General features: G+C 46.2%; 1 protein-coding gene across 2 annotated transcripts in view; it reads right to left on the bottom strand.

Annotated features, from left to right (window-relative positions):
• The window catches only part of CYP46A1 (cytochrome P450 family 46 subfamily A member 1), a 42,506-nt gene that overhangs the window by 25,628 nt on the left and 1,332 nt on the right, over positions 1 to 15,546 (bottom strand). The window contains exons 2-6 of one of the 2 annotated variants that reach the window (XM_063596120.1): positions 10,018 to 10,098; positions 9,318 to 9,399; positions 5,689 to 5,731; positions 1,741 to 1,814; positions 1,179 to 1,265 (exon numbers count right to left, since the gene is read on the bottom strand). In XM_063596120.1, coding sequence (XP_063452190.1) covers positions 1,179 to 1,265; positions 1,741 to 1,814; positions 5,689 to 5,731; positions 9,318 to 9,399; positions 10,018 to 10,060 — 329 coding nt within the window. In that variant the 5' untranslated portion in view covers positions 10,061 to 10,098. The remainder of the gene's footprint in view (positions 1 to 1,178; positions 1,266 to 1,740; positions 1,815 to 5,688; positions 5,732 to 9,317; positions 9,400 to 10,017; positions 10,099 to 15,546) is intronic. The other variant, XM_003832850.5, reaches the window with a different exon arrangement.

Below are 15,546 nucleotides of genomic sequence, written 5' to 3'. Positions count from 1 at the left end.
AAGGCCTAGGACATTACTGCACGCTACTGTAGACTTATAAAAACTAGACACAGGCTACACTGAGTTAAAAATTTTTTTTCTTTCTTCAATAATAAATTAGCCTTAGCTTACTAGAACTTTCTACTTTATAAACTTCTCATTTTTTAAATATTTTTGACTCTTGTAATAACATTTAGCTTAAAACACAAACACTGTTCAATTGTACAAAAATACTATCTTCTTTGTATCCTTATTCTATAAGTTTTTTTATTAATTCTTTTTTACTTTTAAAACTTTGTTGTGAAAAACTAAGACACAAACACACACATTAGCCTAGGCCTACACAGGGTCAGGATCATCAATATCACTGCCTTCCACCTCCGCATCTTTCCTCACTGGAAAGTCTTCAGGGGCAATAACAGGCATGGAGCTGTCATCTCCTATGATAATAATGCCTTCTTCTGGATGCCTCCTGAAGGACCTGCCTGAGGCTGTTGTATAGTAAACTTTTAAAAAATCTGTAAGTAGAAGGAACCCATTCTAAAAGAATGTTTAAAAGTATAGTAAACACATAAATCAGTAACATAGTCAATTATTATCATTTATCAATATTACGTACTGTCCATAATTGCATCTGCTAGACTTTGGCATGACTGGCAGTGCAGTAGGTTTGTTTACACCAGCACCACCACAAACGTGAGTAACACATTGCACTACGCCATTACCATGGTTACAGCATCACTAGGCAATAGCAATTTTCGGCTCCATTATAATCTTATGGGACCACTGTCACATATGCATTCCGTCGTTGACCGAAACATTGTTATACAAAGCACAACTATATCACCAAAACATAAAAACTCAAATGAATAAAAGAAGAAGCCCTGACAAGGAGTGATGAGGTCTGATGTGGGGAGCTCTTGGAGGACAGGAACCCCCATGCTTCTGGCCATCGTGGGCACTCAGCCCTTGATGTTCCCAAACTGCGTGGGGGCCTCATTCATCCCCACTTGGCCAGTCTGTCTCTCTCTCTCTCCCTTTTGACTATTAACACCCTGTCTTTCCCCTTTTTCCTCTCTCCCTTCAGCTGAGGGAGGCCCCCTTGGGTGGACACTTCCCTCCCCAAGGCCCACCTACACTTCGGCAGCCCCTACTGCCTCTGGCCAGGCAGGAGCCACAGAGCCTCCGGCCACACTCACCTCCGGCTGAAGGCCAGGTCTATGACTCTCCGCTGCTTGTGCCAGCGCTCATAGTTGCATTCGGACACCAAGCCTTGGCCGAAGAGTCTGTAGGAGACACACACGTGATGCGGGAAAGAGGGTAGGGGGTGGGGAGCGACTGCTTGATGGGCTTGGGGTCACATTTTGGGATGAGGAAATGGTATTGGAGCTGGGCGGTGGCGATGGTTGCGCCACATTGTGAAGGTACTGAATTCCACTAGACTGTACCCTCTAAGGTGGGGAAAATGGTGAATGTTATGTCAGTTTTACCGGAATTTAAAAAATAACTTAAAAAGGAACAGGATGATCGTGTTACCCAACCTCAGTGGCCTCTATATTCCCTGCCATCTGGAGGTTGGGGGAGAAGGAGGAAACTGCTCGTGACAAGAGCGGGGCCACTGTTTACGGGGCACTCATCACATGCCTGGCAGCCAGGGCCTCAAGCCTCAATTCTACACCCCACATTCTGGACCGCACTGGCCCTCACTCACAGCAGGGCTCTCCTGGCCTCCCACCCAGGCCTTCCACCATACCTCCTTACCTCTCACCAAACACAGTCTGGAGCGCACGGTACATCTTGGAGTCCTTGTTGTACTTGGTTGACATCAGGAACTTCTAAATATCCCCAAAAAACCAACATAGGCTCATGCACCCATGAGTAGCTGCAAGATGCTCTTCTGAGACATGCCCCATATAATCACCATTGGCTGAGTCTCAGCCGCAGTGTGCCCACTTCCCATGCATGATCCCACACAATCGTCCCTATCTTCAAGTAACATCAGCTGTGTGGGGATGGGGAAAATGCAGCACAGAGGGGCCAAGTGATTGTCCTGTGGACGTACAGTCAGAGAGCGTGGGGAGGGCTTGCTCACTCCAATGTCACACTCGGAACCCCATACCATGTCACCTTCCAAAGCAGCAAAACAGGAAAAGGCAAATGCTGCTCTGAAACCAGAGTGAGAAGGGGAGAAGCCCTTCCGGGAGAGGAAGGGCTTCTGGGTCACAGGAAGGGCACTCGGCACACATTTAATATTGCTAGCATGCACTCAAGCCGGGCAGTCAAGGAAGTGTGAAGGCACACTTCCACCCGGGAAGGAGAAACTGCTAAGGACTTGCCCTTGTGCCATAAACAACCAGAAAACCTGGGAAATGTATGAAATGTCTGCTTTCAGACACTGGACAACAGGCAGTGCAGGATTGTGAACCTCCCCGGAGGAAAGCTCAACTTACCTCACCAAGAGCTGGATGGTAACAACAGTAACATTAGCCAACAGCTCTTGAGGCAGGATTGCCCAGTGGTTAACAGCGTGGGCTGTGTAGTCAGCCAGCTTCAATTTGGATCTGGGCTCAGCATCCCTGCTGCACCACATGCTAACTCTGGGACCCTGGATGAGTTACTCACCTCCTCTGCCCCTCAGTTTCCTCATCTTAGATGGATATAAGAGTTCCTGCCTGGCAAGTTTGTTGTGAAGAGTGTCAATTCTACATAAGAAGTGCTAAGAATGGTGCCCGGCACATAGCAGGTGCTCAATAAATTCCAGTTGCACAGCTGCACCCTGCAGTTCACTCAATGCCCAGTCAACCCAAGTTGCTGAGATTACAGGTGTGAGCCACCACGCCTGGCTGCGGGTGTTGTTTTTATGCTCATCTTACATACAGATGGAGAAACTGAGGTTGAAAACTGACCCAAGGTTACACACATAGTAAATGGTAGACACAGGATTTGAATCCAGGCAATTTGCTGCGGAGAGAGGGGAGAGACGGCTATGATCCAGACCAAGGGACCACAGGTCCCCTGGTACATTCAGGCAGAGGTACATGAGGGGGAACGGGCTGCAGGACCCAGAGCCCGGAGGCCTGCCCTCTGGGCTACTGCTTTATCCTGTGGGTGCTGGGAAGCAGTAAGAGGATGACTCAACTATCAGTTAACCTGGGTGCTGCTAGCTTCTCTGAGATTAGCTCCTGGGGGTTTAATATCGATTTTTCAGCTGAAAAGAAGCCCCAGAAGTGGCTGACTTTGTGTCAGGAACCACATTCCAGGGACCTCAAAAGTAACCCAAACACTGTCATTTGTAACCCAAGTTCTGTCCCACCAAGAGGAAGACTGTGACAGTAAATGCCCACCCTACAGGCCCCTCTCAAATACCCTAGAGTCACCTGAGGTCTAAGTGAGCCATTCTTAGATTGAACTGAAGATCCCTACCATTAAGGCAGAGTAGCTTCAGTCAGGGTCTGACCAGGTGACCCCCACAACCAGGCACCCCCATGGCCTGCTGTCCCAGAGGCTGGGGATCCTGTGATGGCCTGGTGATATAAACTGTGGGATGTGAGGGATGCACAGGGAACCCCCAGTGCCTTGCTGCTTCCTCTGGTCACACACACACTGATGGCACGCTTCCACCCAGGAAGGAGAAACTGCTAAGGACTTGCCCTTGTGCCATAAACAACCAGAAAACCTGGGAAATGTATGAAATGTCTGCTTTCAGACACTGAACAACAGGCAGTGCAGGATTGTGAACCTCAAGAGAAGGAGGGGGAAAATGCGAGACCTATGACCTAGGATTACCGAGCTTTCTACCCAGAGGCAATTCCAGGACAGCAGCACAAAGAGAAAAGACCTAAATGCAGTCCAGCAGACGTGCCAAGTTGAATAGACAGAGATCAGAGGCTAGGCAGACCAAAGGAGGCCAGAATTAGTAGGACAAAGTACCAGGGAGAAGCTGTGCATGGGAAGAGCTCCTACACAGCATCTGCATGGGGTCCCTTAGGTCTTCGGATGTATACCAATCTATGCAAATGTAGGGTGGAACTTCAGAAGACTGGCCAAAACAACTTCTGGGGAAAGAAGAATTACTGGGTGACTACAGACTGAAGAATTCTCAGAGCTTACATGGGGCCAATAATTATTCAAGTTTCCACTACCCAGAATAGACAAACCTCAGACACAAGACTTTCGGTAGAGGCCCCAGAATGGTCACTCCTTAGGAGTAGGGCTAAACTAGCTTTCAGGTAAAAGTCTACTCTAGACCCCCACTTATAAAAGCCTTAAAGCAAGCCTGGAAAGGATCAAACTGATCTGCAAGTAACTTTATCATCTCAGAATGAAGTCAAAGAATCTCTAAAGGAATATAACAAAATCTAGTGCCCAAAAATGTAAAATTCACAATGTCCAGTATCCAATAAAAAATCATTAGACATGCCACAAAGCAGGATATTATGACCTATACCTAGGCCCAGATAATGGAATGATAGAACTAGCAGACAAGAACTATAAAACATCTATTACTAATATGATCATGGAACCCACATATCTAAGAAATTCAAAGGATCCCAAATAGAATTAACAAAGAAAAGTACAGCAAATAAAGTATACCAAGGCAGATCATAATCAATTGCTGACATCAGTGATAAAGAGAAAAATCTTAACAGTAGACTGAGATGAAGTGGTATAATATTATTTGAAGATATATTTATATAAGTTAAAGATGAAATTATAAACCCTAAGAAAACCACTAAGAAAGAGAGAAAAGGAACCAATAAGATAATAGTGGTTAGCTGGGCATGGTGGTAGTCTCAGCTACTCAGGAGGCTGAGGTGGGAGGATTGCTTGAGCCCAGGAGTTTGAGGCTGTGGTGAGCTATGAAACCTGGGGAACAGAGTGAGATCCTGTCTCAATCGATCAATCAATCAATCAATAAGACAATAGTAGAGATGAAACAGAATACTAAAACATACTTAATCCAAAAGAAGGCAGGAAAGGAGGAAAAGGGAACAAAAAACAGATGGGACAAATAGAAAACAAACAGTAACATGGTAGATTTAAACACAGCCATATCAATAATTACAGTAAATGTAAACAACCTAAGCACCCTAATTAAAGGCAGAGATTGTCAGACTGTATAAAACAGCAAGAATCAACTGTGTGCTATCTATAAGAAACCCATTTTAAATATAAAAATGCAGATAGGTTAAAAGTAATATAATAGAAAAAAGATACAACATGCAACACTAAGCATAAGAAAGCTGGAATGGAGGCTGGGCATGTGGCTCACGCCTGTAATCCCAGCACTTTGAAAGGCTGAGGTGGGCAGATCACTTGACGTCAGGAGCTCAAGACCAGACTGGCCAACATGGTGAAACTCCATCTCTACTAAAAATACAAAAATTAGCTAGGTATGGTGGCAGGCACCTGTAGTCCCAGCTACTTGGGAGGCTGAGGCAGGAGAATCACTTGAACCCTGGAGGTGGAGGTTGCAGTGAGCCGAGATAGCGCCATTGCACTCCCGCTTGGGCAACAAGAGCGAAACTGCTTCTCAAAATTAATAATAATAATAATAATAATAATAATAATAATAATAATGCTGGAATGGCTTAAAGTAGACAAAATATACTTGGAGTAAAGAATGTTATTAAGAATAAAGATGAACATTTCTAAGGATAAACGAGTCAATTCATCATAAAGACAAATCCATCCTAAATGTGTACACACCTGATAACAGAACTTCAAAATACAGGAAGCCAAACTAATGGAACTGAAAGTAGAAATAGATAAATCTATGATTATGAAGGGTTCAACATTCCTTGCCCTGCAACCACTAGAACAAGTAGACAGAAAATTAGAAAGGATTTAAAAGATTTGAATAACACTATTGACCAAATTGACCTAATCGACATTTCTAAAACACTTTATTCAACAATAACACAACATACACTCTTTTTAAGGGTTCATTAACATTCACTTTGATGAACCATATGCTGGGCCATAAAACAAATTTCAATTAATTTAAAAGGACTGAAATCATGATGATGAGTATTCTCTCTGACTTTACAGAATTAAATTAGAAATCAATAACAGAAAGATATCTAGAATATCCCCTAATATTTAAAAATTGAATAACATACATCCAAATGATCCATGGTTCAAAGAATAAATCACAAGGGAAGTTAGAAAATATTTTGAACCAAATGAAAATAAAACATATCAAAATTTGTGGTAAATTTGTCCTAAAGCAGTGCTTAGAAGGAAATGTATAGCTCTAAATGCTTACATTAGAACAGAAAAAATGTCTAAAATCAATTGTTTAAACTCCATCCTAAAAATCAGAACAAGAACAAATTAAACCCAAAGTGAATACAGAAAGGAAATAAGAAAGAGGAGAAATTAGCTGGGGGTGGTGGCTCACGCCTGCAATCCCAGCATTTTGGGAGGCTGAGGCAGGCAAATCACTTGAGGCCAGGAGTTCGAGATCAGCCTGGCCAACATGGTGAAACCCTGTCTCTACCAAAAAAATAAAAATTAGCCACGTGCAGTGGTGGGCGCCTGTAATCCCAGCTAGTCGGGAGGCTGAGGCAGGAGAATCACTTGAACCTGGGAGGCAGAGGTTGCAGTAAGCTGAGATCATGCCACTGCACTCCAGCCTAGGTGACAGAGCAAGACTTCATCTCAAAAAGAAAAAAAAAAAAAAGAGGAGAAATCAACGAAATAGAAGACAAACAATGAAGAAAACCAATAAAACTAAAAGCTACTTCTTTGGAAAGATGAATAAAATTGATAAACCTTTTGGTGAACTGATCAAGAAAAAAAAAAGAAAAAGAAAACCCAAATTACCACTCTCAGGAATGAGAGAGGGAACATATCACAGATCCTACAGACATTAAAAAAAAAAAAAGAAAGAAAATCTCATGAACAACTTTATGCCAATAATTTAAGCAAATTACGTGAAGTGAACAGATCTCTTGAAATATGTGAATTATCAAACTCAAGAAAACAGAAAATCTGAATACCATATGTCAACTAGAGAAGGAAATGCTGAAACATGCTACAAGATTAATTCACTTTGAAAACATTATGCTAAGTGAAATAAGTCAGATGCAAAAGGACAAATGCCATATGATTACACATGTATGACGCACATAAAGTAGTCCAATTCACGGAGACAGAAGGTAGAATAGTGGTTTCCAGGGTCTGGGGGGAAGGGAATGGGGAGTTATTGTTTAACTGATACACAGTTTCAGTTAGGGAAGATGAAAAAGTTCTGGAGATGGATGGTGGTGATGGATGTACAACAATGTGAATGTCTTTAATGCTGCTGAACTCTACACCTAAAAATGGTTAAAATGGTAAATTTTATGTTATGTGCATTTTATCATAATTTAAAATTTAAAACATACAATGTAAACAAAATTAAATTTGTAACTTAAAAAAAATAAAAATTTCCCTCAAATAAAACTCCAGGCCCACATGACTTCACTGGTGAATTATATCAAATATTAAAAGAAGAAATAACATCACTCCCATACAAACTTTTACAGAAAATAGAGGAGGAAGTTACCACTTCCCAACTTATCCTATGAGGTCAGTATTAACCTGATGTCAAAACCAGTCAAAGACATTACAAGAATCAAATAAATATAGAAACAAAAACTCTTAACAAAATATTAGCAAATTGCATCTAACAATAATTAAAAGATAATATATCATGACCAGGAATGCAAGATTGGTTTACCATTTGAATATCAATCAATCAGTATAATTCACTATATCAATATATATCTTTAAACTTCTTTTCTCATTAAGCATCACGAAAGTCTTTGTGCATGGTTTTTGGTAGCATGCTTTTTTACAAGTCTTAAATTGTGTCTATGTTTGAAATTAAACTTTTAATGAAAAATTATTTTTAACATTCTGCTAGAGATTCCTGGTTATTCATTCAACCTGTCTCCTTGTCTTGACTGTAAGTTGTATTTTATCCCTCTCAGAGTCCCCACAGCCACCCTCCATTGCAGAGAATTGCCCCACACATCTGCTGCGCACCCACGGTAAGAAAAAAAATGCATCATTGTTTATTGAGCAATTGCTGTGTGCCAGGCAGGGGCTAGATGGCTCATTTATATTATTTTAGTTCTATTCTTACAACCACCCTGTAACAGAGGCACCACCTCTATTTCACAGATGAGGAAATGGAGGCCCAGAATGATGAAGCAACTTGTCCAAGGTCCCACAGCCAGTTGGTGGCAGAGCCCAGAGTTGAGCCCAGTTCTGCCAACTCCACAGCAGACACCCATTCTTAGAACCTTCATGGCAGACAGGACAGACAATGCCACCTGCCTTGGTTCCCTCATTTCACTTCTTTTTTTTTTTTATTTTTTGGAGATGGAGTCTCACTCTGTCACCCACGCTGGAGTGCCGTGGCATGATCTCAGCTCACTGCAACTTCTGCCTCCCGGGTTCAAACGATTCTCCTGCCTCAGCCCCCCAAGTAGCTGGGATTACAGGCGCCCACCACCACATCCAGCTAATTTTTGTATTTTTAGTAGAGATGGGGTTTCACCATGTTGGCCAGGCTGGTCGCGAACTCCTGACCTCAGGTGATCCACCAGCCTCAGCCTCCCAAAGTGATGGGATTACAGGCGTGAGCCACTGTGCCTGGCCCTTTTTTTGAGATGGAGTTTCACTCTTGTCACCCAGGCTGGAGTGCCATGGCACGATCTCTGCTCACTGCAACCTCCACCTCCCAGGTTCAAGTGATTCTCCTGCCTCAGCCTCCCCAGTAGCTGGTATTACAGGTGCCTGCCACCATGCCCAGCTAATTTTTGTATTTTTAGTAGAGACGAGGTTTCACCATGTTGGCCAAGGGACTAATAAGAGTCCCTACTCCTATGAGGATTAAATGCGTCACTAATTGTGAAGTGCATAGAAAAGTACATAGTAAGCACTCTTTAAGGATGTTTTGACATATTATTTGTTAAATAAACTGATCAATTTTTAATTCTTATCATAGCCCTGGAGATAGAGTTATAATTCCCATCTCACAGATGAAGGAACTAAGGCAAAGAGAGGCAAACTAAACGTGTGTGCACCAGTTGGGCAAAACTTCCAACCCAAATGGGGACAGCAAGGTCCCCATCTACTCCCCACATCAAACGGCAATGCTTGCAAGAGTCCCCAAGAAGTGGGTGCTTAGAGGGAAAGATGCCGTTCCTTTCTGGATCTTTGGGAAACCAGCTGAAATGCGCCTGGCTCTGGAACATTCATCCAAAGTCTCTGGGACCAGGCTTCACTCCCCCAACCCAAGGAAAGGCAGGAAACTCCCTCATGGAAACCACTCTTCCTCCTACCTTAACCGACTCGGGACTCGTGACGATGACTGAGGTTTTGTGGAAGACGTTAACCCGCACAACAGGTCCATACTTCTTAGCCCTGGAAACCAAAGTGACCCGAAGGAAACTGTCAACCACCTGAGGTATGACCATCACCAACCCCGCCCAGCAGAGAAACCGATGTGTCCCGTCCCAGAAGGTGCTCAATGCATGCTACCAAAAGAGTGCTGTGCTGGGGCCCAGGAGCCCTGGGGGCAAGGCTCTGCCCTGTTGCTCACTTGCCGAGTCATGTCCCCCAGCAGGCCTCAGTTTCCACAGCCATGGAATAGGGTTGGAAACACTCCTTCTTTGATTGTCCCAAAAGGTTGTCCTGGGAATCAAATGATTTGCATCTTTGAAAGTACTTTGAAAAATGTAAAAAAGTGTCACACCAAACAATGACTGTTACCTAGTCACACCCCCCCACCCAGTTTACAGATGAGGAAACTGAGGCTCAGAGAGCTTCTGACGGCTGGTCTAAGGTCCTGCAGTGGGTGAATGGCAGAGCATGGCTTCCAAGCCAGCCTCACCCGCCTCCACTCAGGGGAGGAACTGCTGGGGCTGGTAGTAACCTGGGCTACGGGAAGGTGAGGCTGGGAGTCTGTGTGCTGGATTGGGTTGGGGGAGCTGCCCCAAGGGAACCTGGAGTAAGGGCAACGAGTGACAAATGAGAACCCACCAATCCAAAAACACATCTTGGAGCACACGGCCACCAACCTCATCCTTTTTCCAAAAGCAGGGGAGGTGTCCTAGAAGGAAACTAGAAGAAACAGGAAACATTAGGCTTACCAGCAGTCAACAGGAAAGAACGCTCCCTTCCCCACAAGATCTTATTACTAGGCCCACTTCACAGACAGGAGGACCGAGGCATGGGGAGGTTACAGCACTGGCTCAGGGACACCAGGCAGTAAGAATGAAGACAGGATGCAAACCCAGGTCTGACCAGCTCCAAAGACCCCCTTGGAGAAGAAACAGTTTTTTTTTCCTGTCTCCCTGGCACAGAAGTTGGGGGCTGGCAGATAGAAAGGACTCAATAATATTGTGTGGCATCACCCTCAGATATTCCCCAATACTGACCACGCTGGGCACCACGCTAGGCTTCACCCCTCCAACCTCCCCACATGGCTGATCAGTCTGTTATTAACCATATTATATAGGACAGCCGAGATGAAAGGGTGAAGTCATTTGCCCACAATTGCACAGCTGGTACCAGGGCTCCCCAAAGCCCGTCTCAGCAAGGGATGGTTTGGTCATATAAATCTGCTGTGTTCACCAAATTGTAAAGAAGCCAGTGCAGTGTCATCCTGAAGCTCATTCCCAGGGGCCCATGACTTCCTGTCTCCTGTATGACTTTATTCCTACCAAGCTCAATGCAGCATCCCCAATGGGTGACAACAAAATCACATTCTCCCAGGGAAAGGCGGAGAGTAAATAAACAAGTAAAGACAATGTCAGAGGGTGATAGGAGAAAAAGAGAACAGAGTACGGGGAAGAGGAAGGGCTGGGGATGAGTGTGTGGGTGTCCGTTTTAAACCCATTTATGCCTAGTGTTCCATTATTGGAACGCTAAGCTTGTGGAAGTTATTTATGTCCTACTGCTCAAGGTCATCACCAAGGTCTGATTTTTCAAATTCAAAAAATTGCAACCTCAGGCATAAACGGGTTAATGCAGGCAGGGCAAGGAGTGTCCCTCTAAGAGGGTGGCTTGTGAGATGAGACCTGCAAGAAGCGGGGGAAGAGCCTTCCAAGCAATGGGAACAGCAGGTGCCAAGGTCCTGAGGTCAGAGTGTGCTTGGACAGTGAGGAAGCCAGTGTGGCTCGGGCAGAGTACTTGAGGGAAACAGAGTACAAGGTGGGTCACCAAGACTGGGGGCAGGTCATGTAGAGCCTTGTGGGCTGTGGTCCAGATTTTTGCTTTGACTTTGGTGAGCTGGGGTCCACTAGAGGGTTTTGAGCAGAGCAGAGATGGGATCTGACTTGGGTTTGAATGGATTGTTTTGCAGCAGTGCAGAGAGTAACCAGGGTAGGGGAGGAAGCAGGGACACTAGTGACAGGGAAGGACTGGGAGAGGTGACGAGGGCTCAGAACAGAGCAGGGCAGTGGAGGCAATGATAAGAAGAGGTCAGATTCTGAATGCTCTGTGAGGCGGAGTACTGGAACGTGCTGTTTGGCTATGGCGGTGTGAGGATGACTCTGTGTTTTTGGCCTGGGCTGCTGGAAGAATGGATGGAGCGACCATCTACCAAGATGAGGAGGAGCTGGTTGGGGTGGCAGAGCCACCATGCCCACCCCCTGCAATTTGCCAGGGCCGTCTCTGGCTCTGCCCACAGGAGATGAACCCACTTTGAGCAGCCCTCCACCAATGATCTCAGCCCCTCCACTTCTGGGGTAGCTCTGGGCATGTGCTCTACACAAGTCCCCAGGGTTCCCAGGGAATTGCACCTGTTTCCCCAAGAGGTAACTTGTTTTATTGGTTTGTTTACCTTCTTCATCCACTCTCCTCCTACTGCTCAACCTGGGATCATCCCCCACCTCCTAAACTACTTACACTTCATTTCTTATCTCAGGGTCAGCTTTGGGGGGACCAATCTCAGACAAGCAGATGAAATTAGGAGCTTGGCTTGGGACCGGTAAGGTTTGTGGTGGACTATTGAGCAGGAAGTTAGGAGACACTCAGATCTGGAGCCCAGGGAAGGGCTGTAGGCTAGAGACATAAATTTGAGAGCCCACGGCAGAGAAGTGGTATTTCCAGCCCAGTGATTGGATGAGGCCACAAGGGAATGGATACAGACAGAGAAGAGGACCAAGAACTAAGCCATCACTGAGAAGTTGGGAGCATAGGGACAGCCAGCCAAGTGGACTGAGCGGGAGCACTGGGGAGGAGGGAAGAGAGCCAGGAGAGTGGGTGAGAAGCCAGAGGAGGATGCGGGACAAGGCGGAGGGGGCATCGGCTCTGCCCAGGCTGCTGGGGGCCAGGTTGGACGAGGATCCAGGGCTGACGGCTGGGTGCGACAACATGGAGATCACCGGGAACCTAGCCCCCAGCAAGTTTGGTGGAGAGGTATGGGGCAGAGAGAACCAGAGGGGAGAAAAGGGAGGCCCAAAGGCAGGCAGTCAGCCAGGTGGGTTACCATAGGGGGCGGCAGCTACAGGGAACGAGAGGGTGAAGGGAAAGGTTTTGTTCCAAGCTTTGAATTCTTACATATTATATAAAAATGGGGATGATGCAGAAGAGGAGGAAAAGTGCTGATTTGGAGGTGGGGGTGCTCCTAGGACAGGGTTGCTGAGCAGAGGGGGCAGGTTGGCCTGGGCTACCCTCCCGGAACAGCTGGAAGGTGCGCGTGGGCCTGGGGCGGGAGGTGGGCAGCTGCTCAGTGGAGCCCAGGAAGGAAACTCTCACCGGCTGCTCCCTTTGCTCAGGGAAGTAGGAGGCAAGAATAAAAGCAGAGAGTGCGGATGGAGGGGGAGGTGATGGGGACTGAAGCAGGAAGGGAGAGTAGGCGAATAAACGCCCTGGAGAAGGAAGTACAGGGTGGCCGCCTGCCTGCAGTGGAGGCCCACGCCAGGTGAGTGGCCTTGAACTTGCAGGAAGATGGGCTGTGATCATCACACATGCCTGGATGTATTTCCGGAGTAATCTAGTGTCCTCATTGTCGCTTCCCAAAGCTCACATTTTGGGGGAATGTTCTCAGTTTTGAGTCACTTAAGTGAGGACAGAGTCTGAGCCCAGAGCTTCCACCCTAACCCCTGGGGTTCCCTGCCACATGGGAAGGAAGGTGAGTGCCATCTCAGGAAGACAGAGGGCACAGAGAGGGGTGGGGTCCTCATGGCCCACCAAGAAAGGGGAAAAAAACCCATTCCTCTGGCACCTGCAGGGGGCGCTGGGGAGGCGACAACAGAACAGGAAGACCCAGGTGTTAAAAACAAACAGGTAAGGCTAACACCATGGCCAGACAGGGGGACTTGTTGCTCAGCGCCCCGGCAGGCAGAAGCCCACTTGGCATGTCCCTGGTGATAGACTGGACACGGCAGAGCAGCCCTGGGAGAGAAGAGAGGCAATCCCCCACCGCCCACCACCCCACACCTCTCCAGCACATCCAGTTTCCTGCAACATCATGATTGGCTGAGTGGGGACCCAAGCTCTCCTGTGGACAGAGAAAACCTTGGCCAGTGAACGAGCAGAGGCCATCTGGAGAGCCCATGGTGAAGTCACTCAGAGGGATGAAGGGAATGCTCCAGTAGTGGAGGAGCGGGCTACCCACTAGGGGTAAGCGTGAGGGTGAGGAGCCATGATTGTGGCTCATGCCAGAAGGGCAGGGTGGCGAGTGCTCAGCTGGGCACCCAAAGCTCATCAGATGCACCACCTGCCAGAGCCAGCTGTGGGGCTCCCCCATGGCCGGCCACCCTGCTCCTTGCTGAACAGCCCCACCCCAGCAACTGGGCAAATCGGAGTGGAACCAGCACTGTCTAGGAGTCAATTTATCCCCAAATAAATAAAAATTGGGAGAGAAAGACCTTTCATTGTCAAGTTTACATCCACTCCCACATTACCAGGAGAGTAGGGGCTGATGAGGAAAGTTAGAACAGTGACAGAGAAATAAAGAAGCTACAGGTGTTTGTGTGGGATCTGAGTGTGGGGGTCTGAGTTTTCAGCTGTTACACGGATCGGTGCAGTAGGATGTGGTAAGAAAAGCACAGAGGAGGGGCACTGAGGGAGGGCCTCCTGTAGAATGAGGAAGATGAAGAGTTGCCTCTTGCAGCGAGAGGGTTCCTTGCCTGCCAGCTGGCAAAGCCCTGGGGTACCCGGGGGCAAATGCTACTACTGGAGACTCAACACACAGATCTCTCGTCAACCACAGTATCGCCAATCATAGTTTAAAGATCCAGGCTTTTAATGTCAAGGCATCGGGTTTCTGCTAGAAGAGGTTCCAGAACTTTCATTTAGTGCAGTTTTATATTTGACCACTAACCAATTTTTAATCCAAAATCTTTTTATATATGCATTGTTCAGTTCACCTCCTTAGAATAAATAGCCCAATCACGATTATATTCATCTTCCTCCCACTGCTCCCTCCGCACCCCACACTCTCAGGTCACATGTAGACTCTGTGGTATAAGATTTGGGAAGAATTTAGCCATAAAAAGGAAAGCAATAAGGATACATGCTACTACATGAATGAACTTTTGAAACATTATACTAAGTGAAAGAAGCCAGACACAAAAGGCCACATATTGTATGATTCCATTTATATGAAATGTCCAGAATAGGCAAATCCACAGAGACCGAAAGCAGATTCATGGTTGCCAGGGCTGTGAGGGGTGGGAGAAAATGAGGAGTGATGGCTAATGGGTACGGCGTTTCTTTCTGGGGTGACAAAACAGTTCTGAAATTGGTGGCGATGGCTGCACAGTGCTGTGAATATACTGAAAACCACTGAATCATACACTTAAGAATTTTATGGAATGCAAGTTACATTTCAATTTTTTTTAAGATGATTTAAATTCTGCTTTCTCAAGACACAGAGACCAGAACAGGTCATTTGAGTTTATGAGAAGACCAAGTAACGATGAAACTTATCAGAACAAGCACCAAACTCATTCAATTCTAAGTGCTGATGGCTTCTCTGAAAACTTGAGAGGGTGATAGTGTCCACCACAGAACTTACAGGAGATTTCCACCATTCAACCTTGAATTGCTATTCATAGAGTGTCTACTATGCATGTACAATGTGCTGCTACATGTCGGAGATGCAGCAGTGACTGAGACAGACAGGGGGCCCATGGAAAAGACAGACACTTAAGAAAAACTTGCACAAATAATTGCCCAATTAACATTATGCTGTAAAGGAAAATTACAGTGATTTCAGGGTTTATAAAATGAACATAATATTTTTGGGGGAGCAGGCGGAACCTCCCTGAGGAGTTAGCATTGAAGCCAAACCTGGAAGCCTGGGGGAAGAAGCATCCAGGTAAAGTAGAAGGCAGAGGAGCTAAGCAAGGAGAGAGAGAGAGAGCACCAGAAGGGCAGAGAGCCAGCAGGGAGAACAGGTGCCTCCCTATGTCACCAGCCACAGAGATCTTTCCTGAACCCATCAAGCAGAGATTCAGGCTTCTAACGCCAGTACATCTGGCTTGTGCTGGAGATGGGTGCCTTCCAGAATATTCATGTCCTGAGATTTTAAAAAGTGTGTCTAATACAATTGTTTAT

The sequence above is a fragment of the Pan paniscus genome, chromosome 15 (assembly GCF_029289425.2).
Source record: "Pan paniscus chromosome 15, NHGRI_mPanPan1-v2.0_pri, whole genome shotgun sequence".
Lineage (NCBI taxonomy): Eukaryota > Metazoa > Chordata > Mammalia > Primates > Hominidae > Pan > Pan paniscus.
The sequence above is the reverse complement of the archived record's forward strand: the minus strand, read 5'-3'. Positions and strand labels throughout refer to the sequence as shown.